Here is a 26,042-nt window from a genome sequence, read left to right as displayed (position 1 = left end):
CCGCACATAAGGGCAGCCTTTCCTTATTTTTCTCAGAAAATTACAAGTCATTGTGGTGCTCGGTCGATCTCTTATTATAATCATTTTCTTGAGAATGGACGTTTATGACGCACATCTTTTAAGTTAAATAATATTTTATCTTTATAAAAAATTAAATTAATGCAAAAACTATAGAATTCCCGCAGATGCTTCTGTGAGCCATTGATGTACAGATTAGATAATGATTTCATTTAGGTCATGTATCTTTCCCCGAAGGTCAGCAGGGACAAGAATTAATCATGCACCCTGTGACCCCACACAACCACATTCTAACCAACTGACACAGAGAGTACACATTCTATCTCACTGAGTTCAGGGCCCAGACAATTTGAGAAAGAGTCTAAATCAGTGGTTCTTAACACTTCAACTTCTGTGAACCCCCACTTAATCATTACTGGAAATCGGGACCCTCACTAAATCAGTACTGAAATCCGGGGGGAGGGGGTCCAAGCCGTTACTGGTAGCCATGGACACCAGCATAAACATTTTCAAAGATTTGAACCACAAAACAGTACACAAAAATCCAGAAAGAAGCATTCCTCCAACAAATACACAAATGATTATATAATTGACCAAATTCACAATCAAATATAAGAAATAAAGATTAATTTTATTGGGAAGGTTGCAGCTTTTCTAAATTCAATTGAGGCTGCTCATCGGTGATACTTTATTCTGCGTGATGCACTTACACTGCACCCACAAACACATCTTAAGATACTAAATTAATTTTTAATCTCCAATTATAAACTCCATCACATTTACAGAACGTTAATTTCTTTTTTAAATTATGCTTCCTTATAAATATATATTCCCTTTATTAATCTGTTAATATGATTTAATTTTCCATGCAGTCGTGGTCCCCCTGAGTAGGCTTTGCTGGGGGGGTCCATGGAACACTGGTTAAGAACCACTGGTCTAAATGGCTTCAGGTCAAGCTAATTTGTGGGCTGGGCGAGTGAAGCAGTAATACAGTATATTTTTTGCTCCCTTTCATTGTGCCACCTTCTCCCCAATGTACAGTTTCGGGAAGAAGTGTTGTCAAATCTTTGAACCGGGGCATGTGTCCACAATAGAGGGCTGTGTGAGCTGTTCTTTGCTGGCTGCTTTACGTTGCCAACTAAACACTGCCTGATAGGTCTCTCTGCCCCAGGGTGCTGTGAAATCTGTCTGGGGATGACAACAGCTCTTGGCTGTCAGAGGATACACAACGCCTCCTTTGGTTTCCTTCTGTACTCGGTTAAGAAAAAGGCAAAAAGATTTTCCCAAAAAAGAAATGGCGGCGTAGGATGGAAACAAATCTGTCGACTTACTATTCACAACATGGGACTAGAGCTACTAAAACCTCCTTTGCCTCAAATCATGTCCAATATATCAAGCACATATATGTCGAGGAACAGTCTCAGATACCATCACAACACGAACAACTAGGACACATATAGATACAGCCTTAGATGTTCAGGAGTATCCATATTTGATCAGTGCAGCCTCATGAGGGCAGTTACATTCTCAGGTACAGCCTCATATGCCCACTGCAGCTTTTAAAATTCAAATACCCACGGCACCCTCCTTACGTGCAGGTTTATAAACACGATTTCCCATGCAGCACACACAGGTAAAGTTTCAAAGGCCCACTGTGGTTTTCCCATGTGTGGATTCATCCTCAAATGAGTACTTCATCTTTCCAATGATATTATGGATTCTGTGTGTCTCTGAACAATTGTAAAGCACTATGACCCGCAAGGGTTGTGTTTGCGCTATATAAAATGTTCTAAATAAATAAATAGGAGGTAAAGCCTCCTACACCTACTGAAGCTTTCACTGGCGTAGGTCAAGTCAGCAATTCACAGTTTCTCCACATGCAAATTTAGCTTCAAATGACTTGGGTTGCTCAAAAAGATCAGGTACAGCCTTGCAGGAATGTTAGCCTTCCTGTGCCATAGGCCTCGGCTAATGCTTTTTCGTTTTCAATATGTCAGAAGGAAGAAGTATCCCCATCCTATTACCCTTCCCCTATCTTCCGAGTACTCTGCACCATCATCAGCCACTTCCACTGACTGATTCACCAAATTATTTAACTGGGGAATTGGGAATGAAAAAGGATGAGGAAGTACAGGCATTTGCAATGCAATAGGTCTCGCATTTACATGAGTTTGACCTATCAGCATTGTAAATGACAATGCCATTTATTTACATGTTTTTGAAACAGATAAATAAAAGGCATAGTCATTTACAATGCCAATAGCTTAAACTCTCGCAAATGCGAGAACTACAGCATTGCAAATGCGTTCGACGCCCGTGTTATAAAAATGTGAAAAAAAGTATTAGGATAGAGCGTGTCCAAGCTATTTGAGAAATAGTGCTCGGAGGCTGTAATTAAAGCCTACAGAGTAACAACACACGCAAAGGGGGTTGTCGCTATGGGAGGTTACAAAATTAGACAAGGCAGTGGTAAGGAGGTAGTACTAAGTCTATTGACCGATGAACAGCCATAGTTTACAGTGGATAATAACACAAGCCAATGTAAAATATGGGCGGAGAGTCGGTGGAGCTTCAAGTCCCTACCTGAATACAGCATGCCTCGCAGAGCAGCGCATGCGCTGCCCAGGCCCGACCAAATATAAAACACCTAACAGTCACAACTGGTGTGAAAACATGGGCTAGCTGGTTCCTCTACTGCTTACCAGCACTAAGCTTCAAGGTGAGTCAACAGAGGTAGCTAGGAGCCAACACTACAGGGGAACAGATCGCTCTATTACAATGGCATTATGAAAGGGTCGCTGTGCATGATATTTGCATATCCAAATCAGATATCAGCCTGCGCTGCCAAACAGAGGATTCAGCAATGGCATTTCTTTTTCCTGGCCCAGAATTTCCACCTGAATCAGTTATTTGTACATTTATTTGGCACATGATCTAAAATGGTTCTGGTACACCATATACAAAGTCACAGTGATACGAGCTTTAAACCAGTGCAATGCATAAATATTACAAGAAAAATAACTTCATACACAATCAAAATAAGCAAGCTCCATGTGTAGTTCACATGAAATTAATGCTCTCTGGCATCGCTCATCTTTTATGTATCACCAATGGTAACAGTTCCCAAAGTTATAAAGTCCGCAGCCGTACTATGGTTGCGAGTCAAGGAACCAATGGGCGACCATCCATGAGAGAAGATGAAATAAGGGGGTGGAAAAAGAGAGTAGAAATGTCTCTAAGTGGTCAGGTTGGGATTTGAAGAAGTGGGGGAATTTCTCCTTTAGATATTAGTGCCCTCACACACTCTTGCGAGTGTCATGCTTCATCATTGGGCGTTGCTCCTCGTGGGGGTGGCGCTGCAGTCCTACACGGGCCCCGCAAGAGGGCTCTTTATCAGAGTTCTTAAAGGAGACGCCGCAGTTGTGCATGTGGGTGTGTGGGCCTATAAAAAGATGTGTAAGTGATTTCTAAAAATAACATTTACCCTACTGGTACCCAACAAACATACTTGTATTCAGGAGTCCAGCGGGTATAGGTTATACATATATATATATCACGCTGGATGCGAAGCACCTCCAAAAAACAAAATATGATGGAGGGGAGAGTATTGCTCTGCTGCTTTAAAAAAAATTCCATGCGTGTATGTGGTGGTGAAAGTGTGGTCAGTGTGGTCGACATGTTTCGAGCAGTGTTGGTCCCTAATGGATCCTAGTGCGCTTCTTCAGGACCGTGTGAATGTGAGATAAAACAATAAAAATAGGGTTCAGGGACGACAACATCCTGTAGCCCAATGGTACCTATAATAAGGTGTTGTTACGCCTGAATGGCGCAGTGGAACATACAACTGTGCCCTGGCCATCCTGAATTAAGTGTGTCTCCTAGTATGTTCTGGAATGGTGGGCAAAATGTCCACTACTCTGTCCCATAGCGTATGCAAGTATCTCCCCAGGAGGCAGCTGGTGTCACTGTTTTGAGGGTAAGGCTGGCCGAGGAGAACATACGTTTAATGAATGCCTTCAATTGCTTTGACTGTCGGGTGGGGCGGTCGGAAACGCATTTGGATAACGCTTGCTTGTTCAGGCCTGCACTACCAGGCTCTTTGCCATAGAATGTTGCAGGAGTTAGGCAAGGTCTTCCCGTGCAGACCTACACAACCCTGCGATCTGTTGCTTATCTGGGGGCAAGATCCTGCCTTGGCTGAGGTGCCCAGCAGTGTGTTAGTGAGGGCTTCACAGAACGGAAGGAGAGCCACTTGTGATGTCTGTCCTGGATGTAGGACCTCCGTCAGGAGGCTGAACTTGACCTTATGGTCGGTAATACAAGGTGAAAGTCCTATTCTGTACTCCAAATGACTGTGCTGTAGGAGGCAGATTCCTTAGTAGATGTAATCGGTGTAAGTGAGTGAAGGTTAGTGTCCGGGGATGTGTCCAACTCACTAATGTACTGAAGATCAAAGACTATGTTGTCCTTCCTCATTAACCGGGTCAATGATGTCATAGTGTTGTGCAACTGTCTAGAAGGCAGACAGAGCAAGCTGTCGAGGTTGGTGCAAAGTCGGTGGAAGTCATGGTGGAGTCATTTTAAAATCCAAATGAGTAACCGTCTCCATCGACTATGCCGATGCCATTGTCAAGCAGGGTTGTGGTGTCTGTATTGGGCTTCAGGCTTTGAACTGAGCTCAGAGTCTCCCTTCAAGTGGGGTACAGTGGCAGACTGCGTCGGGCAAAAACACAGCTAGCGGGAAAGCAAATGAACGCCACATCAGATCCTTAGGTCCTGCATGCGCTCCCGTGTGATGTGGTCAGGTACCAACGACTTTATTCATGGCCTCTTTGAACTCTAAGTTGTTGCTGTGTCACTAACGGACCCGAGAAAGCTAGGTGCATCAGGACAAGAGCTAGAGGTGGTTCAGTGGATGGAGACAGAGGTTGTGTGGATGTACCTGGGGAGTCGTGTGGCTGCTCGAGGAGGTAGTGGGTAGTCATGCTTTAATTTCTTGTGGTTCGTTTTCTTGAACTTATCATGAAATTTTGACCTTGAAGATATGCCTCGTGAGCTAGTGTGTGTTGGTGCCCTCTACTTCGACTGAAAGTGGGTATTTCTTCGATTTCTGGTGGTGTTCTACATGGATTTGTGGCCTCGAATGGCCTCAGGGTTCATCTTCGCACACTTGTTGAATGCCGTCGAATCATGCTAGGAGCCCAGACACCAGAGACAGACCTGGTGGGTGTTTGTTAGCGACAAATGTTTGTGGCAGTTCTTACATGGTTTGAAACCTGTAGTTCTTGGAGTGAACATGTCCCTGGCACACTGAAAAACAGTTGGCCAATTTGAGGGGATGAGCTTCTGATCTGCATCGGAAGAAAAAAAGGAACTGACATTAGCATGAGGGCCCAGACATCACATCCAGGGAGGGAAAGAGCCGAAGTGGAGCTGCAAGGCTCCACCAACTGATGTGCAAGTGAATTACTGATAAAATTATCCCGGTCCAGCCTGGGATATTCACAATGTGAGGAATCTGCAGTAATACGTTTCCATGAGAAAGTAGTATTATGATGAGCATCGGGAGTGTTAAAACTGAGAAGATAGGGAAGAATTAGCATAACATTTCTTTCAGAAAGTATACAGTGTCAGCAAATTTCATGTGGCAGAAGATGACTGTCTTTTGTGTGAAGTTGCAAATGGAAGAACTGGGTAATTTTAATATGCTTTCCACTATACTGAATGACGCATTATTAAATAACGTATATCCATACATGTGGCTGATGTACAGATGTAAAAAAAAAGCTTAAGCGGAGGCCAGGAGGTTTCAGTTGAACTATATTGTTTTGTTTTCAGCCTTGGAACCAATTTTTCCAGATACAAACAGTGTAACAGAAAAAATAATATGAACGCCAACCAGGAGAAGTCTATAGTTTTTGCACTGAGTAACTGCTCAGTGGATCCTGAGAATGGCTGCGGAGCAGCACATGGTGCCCCAGGCTACCTTACAGCAGAGAGTGATATTTGTTCTCTATTTTCTTCCCTCTGAAGTGTCAGAGATGTAAATATACCTACCATTTGATGTGAGCTTCCTTCCACTACCCCAATTCACCCACCCACCAAGCCTCGCAGAGGCAATTACAGGGCTGAAGAGTGACAAGGGGTGGAAGAGGCCACACATTTCCTCTCACATAGCCTTTTTGCGGCTGTCTATTTGCTGCTTAAGAGCTTGATGTGGAACTAGGTTTGGGAACCACAGAAGGTAAACAGGGGTCATACAGCCCTGCTTACTTTTGGTTTATGGTACTTCCCTATATGCTATGAGTAAGCTGTTAAAAAAAAAAAGTGCCCACTTTAGTAGGAGGCAAGCCGGAGACAGAACATGGAACTCCAGGCGACACCCAAATAATGTTCACACATTTAAATGCACCGATATAAAAAGAACAACCGTTCCAGTCGCACTGATATCAAACAACGCACTGGGCCAAACTCTCACTGTCCAGTTTGGAAAAGGCAAATATATAGAAAATATTCACAATTGCAAGACTGTTACACGTTCTCCAATGTCGCAAACTGAGATTCCAGAGGAACAAGTTACTTACCTTTGGTGACGCTGTTTTTGGACGTTACTCTACCAAACCACAGGTTCCTCACCTTAGAATATTCCCAAGGCACCAGATTGGAGCCCCAAAAAAATCCTACCAGTGATCCGACTCACCACTAGGTCGCACCATGCAGCTATGCATTGGTTTTGTGCCATCCCCGTATCAGAGCAGAGTCAAATATAAATGTTAGCCATGCACACCAGTCAATTTCTTTTTTTGACTATTTTCGTGCCCTTAGATGCAGGGCACAAAACAATTGTCGGAACCACCATACAAATCTTTGGGACTTTTTTAGATGATAAAAAGAGACCACTCCACAGAACAGGTATGTGGGAAGGCAGTGAGCAATCTGTAGTTAGATAGAGCATCCACCAGAAAGAGCATTACCGACGGTAAGTAACTTGTTCTTCAGATGGATACTTGTAACTGCAGATTCCTCAATTTCAGAATATGTAGCAAAGCAGTACCTCCCAAATGTGGAGGGTGTGTGGAGTGGGCTCAGCCCACAAAATCCTGCAGGACCAAGTGGGTGAACTGTCCTTCCTGTCACACTTGGATCAAAGATGTATACTGCTTTGTGAATGTATGCACAGATGCCTTTGTCGGGACCTGACAGATAAGAGGCACTTTGCATGCCAACTCAGCGGGAGCAGAATTAGTCCTGATGGAATGGGACCTCAGACTTTACAGAGACTGCTTTTTTGGCCAATGCATAGACAACCTTATTGCAGAGGCCTATCCACCTTGACACAGTCTTTTTCAGCATAGCCTTTACATTCTTGGCCCCAGAAAACCCACATAATAATGGAATTCCCACCTTAAAGTCCTTGGTACGATCAATGTAAAAGCTTAAAGCTCGTTTGGGAAATAAACAATGGAGCCTCTTCTCCTCTTTCAGAGGTGAAGAGGGGCAACGAATAATGAGAGAGTGACAGATGATCCAATGTGGAAAGGAGTCAACTTTTGGCAAGAAGGTGGTGTGGGTCCTCAGCACCAGTTTGTCAGTAAAAATAAAAGGTGGTATAGGGCAGTTGCACCAATAAATCCTGGCGTTCCCGCACACGTTGCGCTGAAGTGACTGCAATGAGGAAGACAGTCTTTAAAATGATATGGTGCAACAAGCAGCTGTGCTAAGGCTTTGAGTACACATACGGGTCATCAAGGTCAATTTATGGTCACACTGTGGCATCACAAACTGTTTGGGAGGAACCATGTCAAACCATTAATAAACTAATCACAACAGAGGATTTAAACAAGGATGGTTGGTCTGGCAAGCAAAAAACAGATGAAAGGGCCTATAAATTACCTTTAATAGTGCCAACCATAAGTCCATGCTGGGCAAAAGACGAAACAAACCACAAAACTTTCAACAGTTTGCCTTGTAAGAGGTCTATTTTGCAAACTGAACAACAGGCCACAAAGTTGTCCCAGTAACCAGTGTAAATAAACTTTGTAGCTGGACGTCTGCTAGCACGGATGACATCAAGATCCTCAGACAACTGCTGCATCTCAATCTCTACGCAAGGAGGTGTAGATTGCATAGGTTTGGGTGCAGAACCTTGTCCTCCTGCTTCTACAGAAGATTCTACCAAAGTGGTAGTCTGATTGGAAGACAAATGCTCATACGCTGACATTCCGGGTACCAGACTCTCCTGTCCAAATGCAAAACCAGCAGGATGACTTGGTCCTGGGTGTTCCAAGCGGTTCCCGAATTTCTTCATAACACTGGGCATGACAGAAACAGGCAGAACGGCAAACAATATTCCAGCGTTCCACTCTAGCCGGAATAGATCTCTTAGCACGAGTTTTCACGGGAAATGCAACAAGCAAAACTTTTAACATTATGCTTTCTCGATGGTGGCTTAAAGATCTGGACACGATTGTCCCTACTGTCAAAAAGTGCGCTGTGCCACCTCAGGATGCAGATGTCATTAGTGGTCTGCCAGGCCCCGCTGGATGAGCTTGTGAGTTCTGGTGATCACAGATCCCACCAAGTGGTTCACAAGCACTGAGATGCCCTGATGCTCCACCAACATCAGATAAGCAAAGCATCTTGGCACAGGACCCCCCTCCTCCCTACTGCCATCCCCTAAATGAGGGTGGTGTTGTCTGTAAGAGCCAGCACTGGTCTCCTCTTATTGGATGTCAGTAAGGCCTTCAGGGCCAGACATATTGCCAACAACTCCACAAGACTGATATGGAGCTGGGCATGGGATACCAGAGCCCTCTAATCTCTGACTCCCCCAGATGACCTCACCGACTATCAGTGACGCATCTGTCACCACGTAAACTATGGGTACTCAGATTCGACTGCAGAGCAGGCCCAAGCACAATATAAGAGTCTAACAGGCCAAGAAGCCTCAGAGCTGCTGTCACCGTGATCCAGGACCAAGGTGGAAAGACCAGGATCACAGCCGGACTGTCCTGGACTTGTTGCAATGGAGGTAAGGCCCTGAAATGCACTGTGTCCAGAACAGCTTGTATAAAAGCAAGCCTCTGCGAAGGAGTCAGGAGCGACATCAGCTCACTGAATGAGATCCTAAACAATGTCAGGCAGTTCACTGTTGCCTGAAGGTGGTACAGTCTGTCTATGGAGAGCCCACCTTGAAAAGCCAGTCATTGAGAAAGGGGAATACTGGAATTCCCAACCTCTCGTGAACAGTGAATGGGGTGTTGGTACGACCAAAGTGGAGCACGCTAAACTGAAAAGGCTCCGGGCCAATCTTAAATCATAGGTAACGTCTGTGGGAATGCAGGACGGGTATGTAAACATGCGAACGCCCGAATATAAGCCAGATAAAACCTTGGACAGCTTAAGCAGTTTCGGCACAAGTAAATGGCAAGATAGCGAGAAGAACAACCAGTACCTAATTCAGAATTTCCAAATTTCTCAATGGCACCTTTGGAGAGTAGTCCTTGTATCTCTTGCAACAGAATGTACAGATGCTCCTCTGAGAGCAGCTTTGATGTGGGCGGAAGGTGTGGTGGTGCAGAAAGAAATGGAAAGCAAGACCATGCTGAATGATTTGGAGGACCCCTCTGTCAGATGTGATGCATCGACACAATGGAAGAAAGTACTGGATCTTACCTCCCGCAGGGTGATTGTATGCCACTAATGGCAAACATAGGTGGCTTGGAAGCTGTTGCCGCAAGGGAGGGGGACTGGGAGGGCAATGCCTATGGGAACCTGTGTGTTGATTACCAGAGTCACGTTCTCGGCCTCAAACAGACTGGGGTGACTGTTATACCTGCTGCTCAGCCAGTGAGACTGTGGTGGTGGAATGTTGGTGTGTGAGGGTGCTGTGGAATGTTGGAGAGTGAGAGAGCCAGTTGGAGGATGCTCCTGGTGGGGCTCTTGATGATAACAACTATCTTAATAAAATCAACCTACATAATCTACATGGACCAGGAGATTTCATTTACAAAAGTGACAGTAGTGGGGAGCAGTGGGATGCGTGGTGAATGTATTAGCCTTAGTAACCCCTAAGCTGGCAAGGCTGAAAGGATTAGGGAGAGTGGGGTTCCCCAACTCTGCCTGAATAGGTGTGACGTATTGAAGGGCAAATCTATAAGGGATGCCGGGAAGTCACTTGAAAAACCCAGATATCACATCCAACCATGGTGGTGGAGCCCCACGGTGTACCGTTTGCTTGCCCCAGACTCTGTAGTATCCAAGCCAGAGCAAATCACAGATTTGGCTGTATCATGAATGGTTTGAACAAACAAGGCCCTAAATTCTACAGCGAGTGCAGCAAGATCTTGCTGGCCATGTCCCAGAGGGTGAGCATGTAGCTGACCAATGAGCAAGCAGCCTTTACCAACCTCCATGGCTATGCTAGCCAAAAAGAAAAGTTGTTTTACGAACACCTCAGTCCTCTCTGTCTGGGGGGTTGGCTGGGGGAGGGATGAATAAACAGGGATTCACCTTACACCAACAATAACTATATATAAATATATATATCTCTCTCTCCTACTGGCGGTTGCACAAATATCATCCAGATGTAGCCCATGTATAGCTCAATGACAGAATGTCGGAGAGTGTTCTTAAGAACAACTAGAGCGCTTATTGTTTTACTTATAACAAAAGTATGGCACACCTGAAGCCATCTTGATTGGAATAAACTGGTAACACTTAAAACATTTAATTTAAAAAGGAACACTAGCGGGTTCATTTTGCCATAGAAATTATGATTAGTGCTGTAGAAAGAAAAATTAGGGTACACTGAGTGACTTCTCAAATACTCTTCTATCTCATAAAAAAAATTCTAACATGCACTTATAATACCATTGGCAGACTTTTGTGGTGAGCGGTAGCTTTACTACAGTGATCTAATGAGCAACTAGAGTGCTAACATTCAGAATTTATGGCAAATATGTGACATATCTGAATACCTTGTTGATGGAATCAAAGTAAAAAACTGAAAGCATTTCCTACGGAGGAGACTGCAGTATATGAGGAAATTAGGAAACTGCATAACAAATAAATGGCCACCAGAGACAAAAGAGCCCAAATGTAGCACAGATATCACCTAGATGTAGCCCACATGTAGCCCAATGACAGAAGTGTGCAAAACACTTAACTTTTTGTGTTTTTGCAGTTTTATATAGTGCAGACTTGTCAGGTATTGGTGTGCTTTACATGAGCAGTGGTTACATCACACAAGAACAAATTCATTTTGGTTGTAGACATGGGGAGATTAAGTGATTTGACCAGAATCACAGAATGTCTAGCTGAAGCAGAAACTTCAACCTGGTTCCCCAGTTGCAAAGTCTGTAGCTCAGGAAGTAACACCACATCCTCTCCCCAAAGTGTAACATTTAATCAAGTGGTCAACTGGATAAAAAAAATAAAGATAACAAATAATTTAAAAGTGCTTTGTCGCTATTTGAAAACTCAGAAAATGTTTCCTCATTTTAGTTTTTTAGAGCACTAACCATAATTTTGATGCAAATAAGACCCTCTCAAATATGTAATTACTAAAGGAAATGCTCTAAGTATTACAGTGTTGATTACATCAAGGTAACTTCAGGCGTTCCACACTTTTGTAATAAATATAGAATGTTAGCAATCTAGTTGTTCATTAGGATACTGTTGAGAGGCAGAGGTCAGGGGCACGGACTCTGAAAATTGAAGGCAGGTGGGAGGGTGCACAGGCAACAATTTGACCACACTGGGCAGGTAGCAAGGGCAGTGGCAGCACAACAGACTATGGAGGGCATTGGAAAGGAGGGCAGGGGCAACAAACCAGCAATACAGGACTGGTAAGAGAGGCTGTGGCAGTATAATAGACCATTGTGGGCAGATGGAAGAGGCAGTGGTGGTACAACCATACATGCCAACAGACCCGCTTCAGCCAGGAAACGTCCAATGTTTTTAAGCCCAAATGGGCTTTATTTGATTTGTCTCCTGTCTACAATCTCCTCTTTTTAATGTAAGTCAAAGGGGAAAATCAATACCCCAGTTTTGTTTCTCAAAATTTCCCTCTTAAGTTCAAAATGTTAGCAACTATGGTACATTGGATCATGGAAGGCAGGAGTAATTGGGGTAGGGACATGGATTCGGATAATAGAGGACAGGAGGGACATGGAGAGGTGCACCAAACTGACCCTACAGGGCAGGCATCAGGGTTTGCAGCAGCACAATACACCAGACAGGGCATGCGGGACGGGAGTGCAGCACAACAATCCATAGGAAGCAATAGGGAGGGGACAGGACCATGCTCATGGACAACAAAGAACAGAGGGGAAAGAGGCAATGGTAGCTAGCTGACCATAATGGACAGACAGGAGAGAAAGCTGCAGCACAATGGACCATAAAGGGCAGGAGGGAGGGATCAGGGGCATTACAATGGAACAGACAAGCCAGGAGGAAGGGAATAGGGGTCTGCACATGGAAAGAGAGGGTTGGGGCAAGGGGGCAGGGCAGGAGCAGCAAGATGACCATGGAGGTCAGGCAGAATGGGCACTAGAAGCAAAACACACCATGGAGAGACACAGTGAGCCTATAATGGCATACACACAGACCATGGAGAGCCGTGGCAGCACTGAAGACCATGCATGGCAAGCGAGTTAGTGGCAGCAGAATGGCTATGATGGGCAATAAGGAGGGTGCCGGGGCATGCAGAAAGGACCATGGAGAATAGAAGGGAGGGCCAGGATCTGGGCACAGACAACAACGTTCAGGGGAAGGGGCCTCACAACAGACCACGCGGGGCAGGCAGGAGGAGCAGTTGCAGCACAACAGACGAAGGAGGGCAGAAGGGTGTGGCATTAAAATGGACCATAGAGGACAGGAGGAAAGGGATAGGGGCATGGAATGTTGACAGGCAGGGTGGAGGTGGCAGGGACAGGTTACAGTCATCTGACAATGCTAGGCAGGTGGGAGGGGAGTGGCAGCTCAACAGAACACTGAGTACATAGGAGTGGCAGGTACATGGAACATGGTGGGCAAAAAGGATAGAGCAGGGGCATGCACACAGACATCGGATGGCAGGGGGAAGGAGAAAAGGGGCAGCAAGCTAAGCACAGAGGCTAAGCAGGAGGTCAATGATGGGGCATAGAATTGAGCAATGGAGGGCAGGAGGATTGGACTGGTACATCATTCTAAATGTACGGTAGTGGCAGCACATCAGACCATGCATGGTAGGAAGGCAGAGGCTAGTCCATGGATTCAGACAACAGAGGATGGGGAGGGGGTGGATGGGGCAGCAAGCTAACTGTTCAGAGAAGGCAGGAAGGCCAGTGGCAGAACAACGGCCACACAGGGCTGCAATGAAGGAGCAGGGACATGGACTTGGACAATGGATGACTATTAGGAGGGAAGGCAGGAGCAGCAAGCTTGGGTGGGGGCAGCACAATGCCAGGCCCTGCTTACAACCCCCCCACCATCCATTGTGATATGTAGCTTACTTAATGTTTAAAAAAAACTAGAAATTTGCTGAAAAAAACAAAGATTACAGGGACGGTATAGTTAGACTCAGATTTCAATCATACACAACCAGTGCAATTCAGCAGCTAACTATAACTTACGCCCCCGCAATGTACTGCTAATGACCTCAGACATTATATCATCCATGACATGGTCAGTTACATCACTCATGAAATCTCAAATGAACTGTGAATGGAATGGAACTATAATCGCTTGAACTTTATTTAGGGATAGTGTGTGTATATTAACACCCCTTTTTTTTCTTTTCTTTCGTGTAAGAACCATTATAATACGCAATGTGCCCAGATTAATATGGCCGATAGCCTTTTACTTTAAAGTAATGTGTAGTCCATAGTTTATGTTGATGTTTGCAATCCTAAGTATGTTTATTATGAATAAGTCACGTTGACGAACATACAGGTATGGCAGTCACGGGGCAAGATATGCTGAAATTTCATTGTGTGCATATTTAACACTTGTTTTCGTTTCTTTATTGTATCAATTCCTGAATTTTCACATTGTGACCAGGCCAATATGGCCGCCAACTTTTTGGATTAAAGTAATATTTAGTCCTTTGATAATGTTGGCAACTGGAGGGATTTGAACAATTAAATAAGGATGCTACAATGACGTCTTGCATCGTTATCAAGGTTCGGACGAGCCGAAACACGTGGATCATGTCCTTTGCAGATTAAATACTTTCAAACTACAACCTGAGAGCTGTTTCCTTCCTTGTAAGAGTGAGAGGAGATTAAATACACATATATAAAATTCACTGAAAAAACCACACGTTTCAGGGACGTTATAGTTAGAAATGAGCATTTAAAAAACTCACTGAAAAAAACACAGGTTTCATGGACGTCAAAGTTAGTTGGACATTTCACTCGTACAAAACAAGAGAAATTCAGCTGTTATAGTTAGTTGTGCTAACTATAACTCGTGCCCCCGCAATGCACTGCTGATGATGTCACATATTACATCACTCATGACATGGTCAGTGACATCACGGATGACATCTCAAATGACATCACTGATGACATCATCCACGTGATCATCTGAGGCACCTCCTCACACCCTAAAATACAGACTACCATTCTCGAAACCGTAGACACACCAATACTAGTTCAGCTACAATATTCTGTGCACTACGCATGCAGACCTCTAATCAGCTATATAGCATTGATACAGTCTTTTAAAAACTCAGTACCTATGCAGTCTAGGAATACTTCTCTCTGTCCCATGCACTTGTTCATTCATCCATCCAGCACTATGTACGTAACCTATCACTCTGCCAATACCTAAGCACTTATAAATTTAGCATGTACTCTCTTTGCAGCACTGAACTTACTCCAGATATTAGTCATATACTTACGGAATGGCCTATCCACTAACCCAAGTACAGGTACAATATTTTGTACACTATGCATGCAGACCTTTAACCAGCTACATACTATTAATACGCTCTTCTAAATACCCAGTTAATACCTATGCAGTCTAGGAATCCTTCTGTCTGTCCCATGCACTTGTCCATTCACCCATCCAGCACTAGGTACGTATCCTATCAAACTGCCACTACCTAAGCACTTATAAATTTAGCATGCACTCTCTTTGCAGCACTGAAATTACTCCAGTTATTAGTGATATACTTAAGGAATAGCCTAGCCACTAACCCAAGTACAGATACAATGTTTTGTACACTATGCATGCATATCTCTAACAAGCTACATACTATTAATATGCTCTTCTAAATACCCAGTTAATACCTATGCAGTGTTGGAATCCTTCTGTCTGTGCCATGTATTTGTCCAATCACCCATCCAGCACTAGCTACGTACCCTATCACTCCGCCAATACCTAAGCACTTATAAATTCACTATACACTCGATTTGTAATACTGTAATGATTCTAGTTACTAGTCATGAACTTATGGAATTGCCTAGCTAATAACACAAGTACAGCTATAATATTTTGTGCACTATCCAAGCAGACCTCTAACTAGCTACATACTATTGATGCACTCTTCTAAATACCCAGTTAGTACTTATGCAGTGTAGGAATCATCCAGTCTGTACCACGCGCTTCTTTAATCACTAATCTACCACTTATACTTATCCTATCACTCCATGAATACGTAAGCACTTATAAATTAAGTGTTCACTCTGTTTGCAGCACTGTCATCATTCCAGTTACTAGTGGTAATCTTATAAAATTACCTAGGGACCAACACAAGTACACAAAAAATATTCTTTGCATAATCCCTATAAAATTTTAAGCAGATACATACTATTGGTCCACTCCATTAAATACTGAAGTAGTACCCATGCAGCGTAGGATACCTCCTGTCAGTCTCATGCAATTCTTCAATCACCCATCCAGCACTATGTTCTTATTGTACCAGTCTGCCAATACCCAAGCACTTATGGGGCAGATTTACAAGCACCTTGCGCCACCAGTACCTCACTTTTTGTAACGTAGTGATGGCGCCAGGCACTCCTTCATATTTACAAGGAGAGGAAAAGCCACCTTGCGTAACTTTTCTTCTCCTTGTAAATACGACCCCCTTCATACACAGAACTTTGCATTGAAGGGGTGTTTCATAGGTGTTGCTGTAGGTGTTCCCACGCAACATCCACAGAACAAGACAACTCCAGATTTATGAGAAATCGTAAATCTGAAGATGTGTGTGAATGCTGCGCATGGGAAAGCAAAGCAGAACTTTTGCCCGATTGGCTGACATTTTGTGACATTCATTCAGCAAACCTCAAGACAGTTGTTTTCAGTTACCCTTTCAAGAGGAATTTAGCCACGGCCAGTATCTGACCCAGAAAATGTGTAGCGCTTTAGAACCGTATATTTTGTTTTAGTCTTCTTAAATCATCAAACCTGCGAAGATGATGGCGAAGCCCCATAGGGTTCCTACATTAGAAGGCCATTCTACCGTTGAACAAGAGATTAGTAACTTGTTTCCCACCCCAAGATAGTGCCACTGCCTGATCTAGAGAATAGCTCATCAGACAGCTTCCTAATATAAAAGGAGGCCTTTGCACACAACCTTGTCTGAATCCGTTAAGGAAATTAAAGCCATTCATATGTTCACTATTGTGGCTCCAACTTAACAAAGCAAAACTCTCAGTATAGAACTCTACTGATTGTAGGACAAACACTGTAATTACCTTATTTAATGCATGGAATTGGTTATTAAGTGTTTTGAAAAGATTTGTTTTCAATTATATAAGTTGCATGTAAAAAAACGTTATGTATTTGTCCTAAATACAGCACTGTTGAATAATTACAACAAAGCCACACGGTCTTTCATCAATAAACTTGTAGAGCAGTTGTAGGAGAAGTACTATGGCGAGCTGGAGAAGTAGGAAGATAAAAATTGGGCAAAATTCTTGATTTTTCAATAATAGGTTGCTAAGAGCTGGAAGCGTGAGCTACATTGAATGATTTCACATTGTAGAGAGATTACATAAAACGTAAAAGCAAAAAACACAAATGCCTTCACTGCAAAACAATGAAGGGAGGTTTCCTTTATGCGATTTCGCTCTTCCCATACAAAGATTCTAGGTCCCCAATTCATGTACACAGGTACACTTTTGGAAGGTCCTGGACACACTCTTAATAGTGGTAGGCTGGTCATTTGAGCTGCACGTGAAGCTAGTCCTGCTGGGCACACAGAGGCAGCAAAGCAAAACATACACTAACACACTAATGCCACTCGCACTGATACCATCCCCAAAAAAATAGCACAGCGATGGGCAGGTCCAAGACACCACACAAGCAACTCATTGGCAAATGTGATTTGACTGATGAATGGAACTTGAAAGACAGGTGTTTAAGAATAGAGCCTGTCCTGACAAATTTGTAAAGATATGGGGAAATGCATTCAAACATCTTCAGTAAAAAGCATGATGGAGAAAATGTATAGACGAGTTATCAATAGGTAAGAAATGAGTACTGGGGTAGAGAAGATACAAAGTATTTCCTCTTCCACGGGCTTTTATTACCCAGACAGATACTGCTGTAACTAAAATTTGACACAAAATTGAAAATGTACATAAAGTAAAATGGCATTTCTGAATTTACATAATATTAATCACATTTAAAAAGACTGGCGAGGGCTAGGCTGACCTGTAATGATGAGACATTCGTTTTCATCCAGGACTTCGGTAAACAACCGCGAGACAATCAATTCAGGATTGATGATGAAACGTATCTCTTCTTGTACCAGTCCAGAACCTGTGACACCACCACCAACAAACCGGTTGGCAAAATCAACCTGGAAAGGAAGAAATTGAGGTTTAATCGTGAAGGCTAATGAGGAGAGGAAATGCACAGACGGGAAAAGGTATGGACAGAACAAGCAGTAAAGAAAATGTGTTTAGTAAAGATTTGGCAATTGAAATATAGCAGCTTTAAGGTAGGCATAGAGGCATTATTAATCATTAAAGAGTTGGTACCCTTAAATACAGCTTTGTTGGTTTAGGAGCAGTAATTAGTTGATAAATACCACACATACATAAATACACAGCACACCCCATGTTACTTGCCATCTTTGGCCACACATGTAAGCTCTAGTTAAAACTTTCACTTTTAGGTTGCATAAGTCCTTTACCAACAATCTAAAAACCTTTGAAAACCTAATGACGCAATTAATCAAAAGTGGAGGGGTGGAGAAAAGAGAACAAGCATTTGCAATGCAATAGGTCTCGCATTATTAAAGTTTGAGCTATTGGCATTGCAAAATAATGCAACACCAATATCTCAAACGTTAATAATGCGAGACCTATTGCATTGCAAATGCTTGTTTTGTTTTTGGCTTGGAGATTGGTATTGGCGATTTAGCAGCTGTGCTTCATTCAGCACGACTCAATGTGATCAAATGAGGGTGCCACTCCTAGGATTAGAATTCAGCTCTTCAAAGTGGAAACAATGGGCATTAGTTATGAAACAGACAGATTCCGATAAAGGACTTATAGAGTGGGTGGGACAGTAGAAGAAAATAAAGAAAAGAGGTTGTGCGAGAAAAAAGGGGGGATGCTCGGAGAGAGAGAGAAAGGCCGGCAGTACTAATTTTGTTTTGTATATAACATTTAATGACAGAATGGTACAGTTGTAAACGATTGGCAACAACAGGTCATACTGTTATCTGGTGACATTCATGTTATCAACAGCAGAAGGATGAATGGCTGAGTCTACACATGCAGGATTTAACTGTCACTTGTGGGTTACACACCTATTTTTACAGCAAAAGCTACTTGGTGTAAGACTAGCTAGAAAACGAGGATTACTGGGTAAGACTCGTAGAGGACGGGTGACAGAGCTTAGGTCGGAGGGAAAGTAAAAGAAGAAGAGCGGAGCGCCCAGAAAAGCGAAAGAAGAATGATTGGGCAGATGCAGACAAGAGTCAGACACATGAGACAGACGCATGGGCACTCGAAAGAGAGATTCAGAAAAGAGGCAAGTAGAGGACACAGGAAGTATTACTGGGGAAATGGTATGGAGTCTAGGAGAGCTGGAGAGGAAAGAACTAGAACAAACACTGGCAAAGCCAATGTGGCTGTGAGATACTAAAGGAGATAGGAAGCAAAAGAAGCCTTCCTTCAAGTTCGACTGAAGGTCTTTAATAACATTAACGTGTATTTTTTAAGTAGTCCTCAAAATTCCTTGCCAAGTGGGTCCATGATGACCAGATATAGGTCATAAATTGAGGATACCAATATAAGATGGAATTGCATGCTATTAAGGTAAATTTAGGTAATTTACTTTAGTAGGTAGGTTGAAAACCTGGCATGGTTCCGCCAGCACGAATCACTAAATAAAAAGTTATCTTTATGCCTTCCTCTGAGATCAAGAGCAGACACACTGCTGAACTACAGCTACGTGTCCCCACTGTGCATTGCCAAGCCCTTTGAGGTAGTCCCAATCATTAGCAAGGCCATTTCTGATCCTCCAGCAAGCAGCCAGTTGTGTTCGAGTTTTCGATTGGCTGCATTAACCACATCCCATTGGTAGATCCAAACCACTCTTCCTTTCAAAATGGCTAAGTCATGTTTTGTGGCTTCATTGTTGACACACATTTTAGCCGCATTCTGTCAACACCGGCTAATGAATAAATGCATCCCTTGATCTTTCGAGGTGGCCAATGCAGACCTACGGATATTGCGGCGAGGTAGCTCAGTGGGTTTAAGGACCTGCTGCAGTGATATATGCAGAACAATGACGTCCTCCTTGTGCGGACATATTTAGTAGCCCTTGCGTTTAGAAATATATTTCATTCAAACACTAAACGCCAATGTGAAGTTCGACATGTGCTTGGGAAACAATGGATTTCTATACATCTAAATTGTAATTGGTGAAGTAAAACGAGTGTTAAACTTTGGCATGGAACAATTGTGTACACGGGCGCAGTCTGCGCTGGCTCCATCGATCAGACGCTCAAGCAGCTTCCTGGCACAAAGCACCCAGGTTCACTTTGCATAAAACGGCAGCCAGGGGCAGCGGCGGGGCTGTTTAAAGAGAGGTGGTAGCCGCCAGCAGCGCATCCTTATCTACAGAAGGCATTTCTCGGCTCCAGGGAAAAGGTTGGACAGGAAGAAAATGCTTGTAGTTGTACAGCACTCTCTGGGGAGGGTGGGGAGTAAAACGACCTCAGCTGTAGGTTTGAGCCCCATCTGAACGTGCACGACTTTTTATTTATTTAACAAAGAAGGAAACTATTTTAAGTCACCAGCCTTTTATTTCATATTTCCAGGCCATAGATTTGGTTAAATGACTGGTTGACTGGCGTTAAAACTCAATCACAGAAGAGACCTTTGGCACGATCGATACCCCAATCAATTCAGCTTCAGACGGAGTAACTTACAGCAGGCTTGCTGCCTCCCGAAGCCCTGGGCAATCCAAGACAGCTTGGCTGCAGACCTAATGTATCTGAGGGGATATGATTTCTTACATATCTTAGTTAACAAGTAAAACGATCGCGAAACCGAAAGCAATCGCTTTTGGAAGCAGAGAAAGCAACAAATGGTGCACGCACGCCACAGCCAGCCATATGGTTTCAATTATCGCGCCCGTGTCTGGGTACGATAATTGAAACCACATGGGCTTTGGTGCGCGTAACAGACATCAATAGGCCGTGGGCAGAGCAATGCACCCGCCTTTGGCCCATTGTGTGCTCTGTTTAAAAGAAAACATGCACTCAAAGCCCAATAAAAGAAGAAAAAACTAAAAACACACGCACAAGCGTGTACAATTCCAGGAACCATTTCGTAACACCGGACAAAAGGACTCTCGCCTGCGCGAGCACTGCTGCGCTCTGCAATGTAGGGCGCAAGCCCTAAAAAAGAAAACAAATTGCGACTTGGATGGAGAGGTTAGTGTAAGTAGGTATGAGAGGGGGCTTGATGGGATCAGTAAGAGGATAGTATAGAGGGAAGCTCACTTCATAGTGACTTAGGTTTTTCAGTATATGCTGCCCGACGTAAATAACTCAAAGAAGCCATGCATAAAGCAGAGTCTTTGAAACACCTTTGACACAATACTACAGCTTATTAACAAAGGTGCATAGAAAGGAGAAAGCGGTAGGAAGGGGATGGATGTCATGTGTGCCTCAGGTGCCTCTAGGTTCTCATCATTATTCACTGCCCACTTCTTCAGTGTCATATGCACATGGTCCATGAATGTTATTACAGCAGTAACCAGTTCTTTCCATATCTGGATCTACAGGTTTCTTCTCACTCCCGTTTTGTTTTTTCTTTTCGCAGTTGAGCTGTTTATTTACATACTATATTGCAAATTTATAGCATGTCAAATCAAGGAGTGTGATGCTGCAATCGGCTTTGGAAAGGACGACTGGATTTCCAGAATTTCCTAAGCACCCACATATGGTATTTGTGGATGGCAGGAGAGGGACGGTCCCCAAACTTGAGCTCAGAATAGCAAGGTACTTCTCACTTTGGATCCGATGTGCATCATGATGCCTTTTCCATACAGTTTAATAAATCTTGACAAAACATGTGCTTCTCGTCCTCCTCTCATGACGGCCTATGATATGTGGGTATTCCCGTAGAATGGGGAAGAAATATTGACTGCCATTTAGGGTAAACTTTTTTGAATCTTGTTTATCTCAGGATAATATTTCTCCTCTTGGTATGGCAAGTTAGATGTCCCAATTCCATAATTTGTATGTTGCCCATGCTTATTTTGATGTTGTTGCATTCGTCCTAGTCTTCAGCAATGACTGAAGGACACCAAAAGGAACCCCAAGTCTTCCATATAAGGTAGAAGTGAGACTTGCCCGTTTCCTAATCCTGCTGTATCTTTAGAAGCTATTCCCAACTTTTCTGGCATATTATTGATATGGGGTGAAATACAGTGTGTCCAAAAGGCACCCTTAGGTTACAAATTCAGTGTTAAAGAGTAAGAGTAATGTGCCACATTCCATAGTGGAAATTAGAATACTAAAATAACATGTACAGCTCAAACTGTAGCACTGTAACCTTACTGACACTACTAGGTCACTCAGGCAACCCAGCCCGTCTACTGAGGTTGGAACTCATATTTCATGTGCATTTATCTGGTAGCTTAGCAGGGACTATTAACTTCGAACGTGATTTTTGTGTTCTCAACACAAGAGTGAGATCAACTATCAAACATTTGATACAAGTGAATTTTAATTAGCCAACTGCTGTGCATTACAATTCAGAAATTACGTTTGTAGTTTCAGGCCCAAGGGTTAAGTCTAGACAGGGCTCTTCTCAAGAGACTTTCTTTCACGTTCAATGGTGTCTGAAGCCCCACGACTTTCAAATTTCAGTGTTACTTCACGAACAAACCTGTTAGTACGGGTCTAATGACTGTAGCATGCAGACTGTGCATCTGTGAACGCAAGGCACTTAGGGCCAGATATATCAACATTAGGAAGATCGATATCCTAATTGCGATTATTTGCAAATCGCAATTAGGAAATCGGTATTCCTAATGTAATAAATGTTTTATCCGCAAATAGCAATTCCTAGTAGGTTGCAAATATACCAACCTCAAATATTAATGAGATAGGTTGCAATTTGAGACCCATTAGGAATCACAGCCATCACAGGGATGGTGGCCTGCTGAGGTCAGCAGACCACCATGTTCTGTGATTGCTTTTTAATAAAGCAATCTCTTTTTTTAAAGTTTTTTTTTTAACTGTAGCCCGTTGTCCTTCAAGGAAAATGGGATATGGTTAAAGAGAAGAAAATTGAACTTTGAATTTATAGAGAGCATGCATTGGTCTGTGTAACCATTGCCTTCACTTAAAATATATTTTCTCAAAATTTCTAAAGGGAAAGGGGTCCAATGGTGGTAAAGTATTACTGGTTTGCGATCGGAATTTGGTTGAAAATCAGTAGCACATACCATACTGATTTGGAATTTGGAAGTAGACACTCAAAACACGCCCGTTTCAAATACCGAATCGCAAATTCAAATTGCAATTTGGTAAAAAGTTACCGAATCGCATTTTGCACATTTGAAAAAGTATTTTTTTCCGGACACAAAGTGCTCAATTCTGCAAATCGGTCCGTTTGCAACCTGAAAATGCTTTGTAAATCTGGCCCTTAATTCTTTATTCCTCCTTCACAAGTACAAAGTGCTTTCTACCCTGCCCATCCATGTCTGAGCCTTTTCTTGGTGCCTCTCCTTCAGCTCTACTCCTCACCTGGGCACTGGTGCCACACATTTTCCATTTGAGCTGTAAAGAAAGATGGCTTCAAGTTTCAATTCTTCTCTTCATGTGCCCCACAATACACTGCTGTATTGTCCTACCATGTGGCCAGGACCCGCCCCACTTTCCAACTCACTCCAATCACCCTCTTGCATCAGGATCAGGACTCGCTAGCTGTGTGTGTGCGTGCATCATGGCAGACCTACTGGGGTCATGAGTGATCGATCAGAGACACACAATGGCTAGCATCTGAGGGCAATGACTGCCATCTGATGGAGTATTGGAGTGCCTGATTGAAATGGCTGGTATAAAGACTGACAAGGTAAAACAAGTGTAGAAAAACTTTTTGTTTAATTCATGTGTACATTTTCTGACAATATTAACAACCCAACACTATATTACATTGGATGTTTTCCTACTTCATGTACCAGTCAAGTTATTCTGCAAGAGCTATGATATAAGCATTTTTATGACTGAAAAGGTCACTCTGGCAAAGAAAATATCACTGTGGCCAGCAATACATGGCACAGGTACTAACCAGTACACAAGGAACCAATCTTCCCATACTGCCACGTCTGACCGGACATATGGGCCAGTCCAAGCTGACTGAATATAATCCCAAAAGAAAACTGCAACACATTGATTTTTGGTGCACACCATTATAGATCAACCCTTTCATCTACGGACCTCCCCATCTCTTCCAGAGTTCCTAAAGTCTCTGAAAACCTGCCTATTCGGTTAAACAACTGGACCCTTCCAGGGCATGGATAACCTCATGGGTGACAAGTAACCCTCTACAAATCTACCGAATGATTAAAGTTAGTGGCCCGAGATTGGTACAGGTCTGAATTTACACGCAAGTGCCAAGTGTTAAGCAGTGCTTGAAATGGAAAAATAGAGGTGCAGGTACTCTGGATCAGAGTACCTGCCTGTTTCTGAGAAGTGCTGGTACTCTTCCATGAAAAGTATTACGTCACTCTTGAGAAGTGCCGGTACTCTCCCTCTCAAAATAAAAAAGTGCCGGTACTCCGAACAGGACAGTACCGGCCTATTTAAAGCACTGGTGTTAAGCAACAATCATAAGAGCCCGCTTCTTGCAAGTGGACAGCATTAGGGTAAGTCAATAAACATGGAGCAAAAGGAATAGATCAGTAGGTATGCTACATATAGTTCTTTTAGAGAGTTAGTGTGCATGTTATCTGTCATTCTCAAGGAGTCAGTGGTTTATTACAGTTGATGCAGTCACAAAAAAGTAGTGTCTACGACTAATTGCAAAAAACAGTCAATTATGGAAGCTAGTAGTCCAAGAAACAATTGTAGCTCCATAAACTGAAAAGATTCCGAGAACACGTTCCAGTGTGTGTGACTGACTGGCTGCTGTTTTTACCATTCTATACAGTGTGCATGTGCACACAACCTCACAACATTTTTAGCATTCGAGGTAAAATGCAATCACCATTTTGTGGAAAAAGATAAGAAAACCACATAATAGGAACTTTATGGAAAAGAGCACCAAGGCAATGTGAGCAGGCAAAGAATAGGAACTGCATATATTTAAAACAAAAAAACAAATCCAATAAGACAAGTGATGGTGACACTACACTCGTGTACAGCAAATACATGGAGGATACAAAGGCACTCATTCTGTCTGGACCAGGAGATCCCAAAGCAGTATTATTGTATTTGGACACCTATACATCCATTGCAATAACCAGGATGTCATTGACCCTGGTGCAAAGCAGGAAAAGTGGCCCCTCTAACTACTGCTGGGGTAGTACAATACATCACTTACCATTGTTCAATGGGCCCCGGTGCCACTAGTACCTCCTGCAACAGAGGTAGGTAAACCCCTGCAAACGCCATAGATATCAGCAATACTAAGTAAATGGGAACATGCAGTATTCTATGTAGGACACTTATGGTACCCTTAGAAAATGGGAATTACAGAGGAAATCAGAGTCTGCACCTGGCTCTCACGTTAATTTCCCAAACTGGTAAAATGAGAGAGAGAAGAAACACTGGAGTGGGCTTTCCAGTGAAGCTTTAATCTCGATTTAGATAATTCCCATTACAGATGATTCAGAATACACCTCCACCTGGTATTGAGGCCTGCGAGTCAATAGAATCATATTTACAAAGTCCAAAAATATCGCAGTCTATCAATTACAGGGAATATATTGTTGATCATCCCCCTAATAAGAATCAGAAACAGTCCTAGGCAGAAAATAAAAAATCATGCATGACACAGCTTTGCTTATCAAGAAATGGATAAAGGTAATAATTTACTACCATTTAGGTGCCTCTCTCTCACTTTCATATCTCATGTGCCGAACACACAAACACACCCAATAAGTACCCCATCAACAACACAGATAATAAATGTTATTTTGCTTAGTATTTTTGATTTTCCGTGGGAGGAGTTTTTTTTTGTAACAGAAATATAAAGCACATTATCCGTATGCTAGTTGAGAATCTGATTTAAATCCAGTTCATTCTATGTTCATATTTAGAATATTGTTCACCCTCATACTTCTTAACAATTTTCTTCCTAGGAGAAAGACCTGCTTAGCTTGATCTCACCTTGCACCATATACGTCCCAGACATCTTTAACATTATTTCATGTTTCCAATGTCTCCTTTTCTGCGTACATCATGTACCACAAAGATATCACAAAACACCCCACCACCTTCCCCAATGTCAATCGTTTAATTTCTGGTAGTTCCTTTGCCCACTCATTGCCTTACATCCCTTCTTCCCACCCCTGTACAGCTTTCCTTGAGATTTTGCTATGCTGGCTTTTAA

At 43.0% G+C, this 26,042-nt stretch overlaps 1 protein-coding gene across 2 annotated transcripts in view; it reads right to left on the bottom strand.

Moving 5' to 3' along the window:
* Positions 1 to 26,042, bottom strand: part of PARG (poly(ADP-ribose) glycohydrolase) — a 1,076,399-nt gene that overhangs the window by 349,361 nt on the left and 700,996 nt on the right. For both annotated transcript variants that reach the window (XM_086922071.1, XM_086922072.1), the window contains exon 13: positions 17,668 to 17,815. In XM_086922071.1, the coding sequence (XP_086778197.1) occupies positions 17,668 to 17,815 (148 nt within the window). The remainder of the gene's footprint in view (positions 1 to 17,667; positions 17,816 to 26,042) is intronic.

The sequence above is a fragment of the Lissotriton vulgaris genome, chromosome 5 (genome assembly GCF_964263255.1).
Source record: "Lissotriton vulgaris chromosome 5, aLisVul1.2, whole genome shotgun sequence".
Classification (NCBI taxonomy): Eukaryota; Metazoa; Chordata; class Amphibia; order Caudata; family Salamandridae; genus Lissotriton; species Lissotriton vulgaris.
This window is presented reverse-complemented; position numbering and strand designations above follow the sequence as displayed.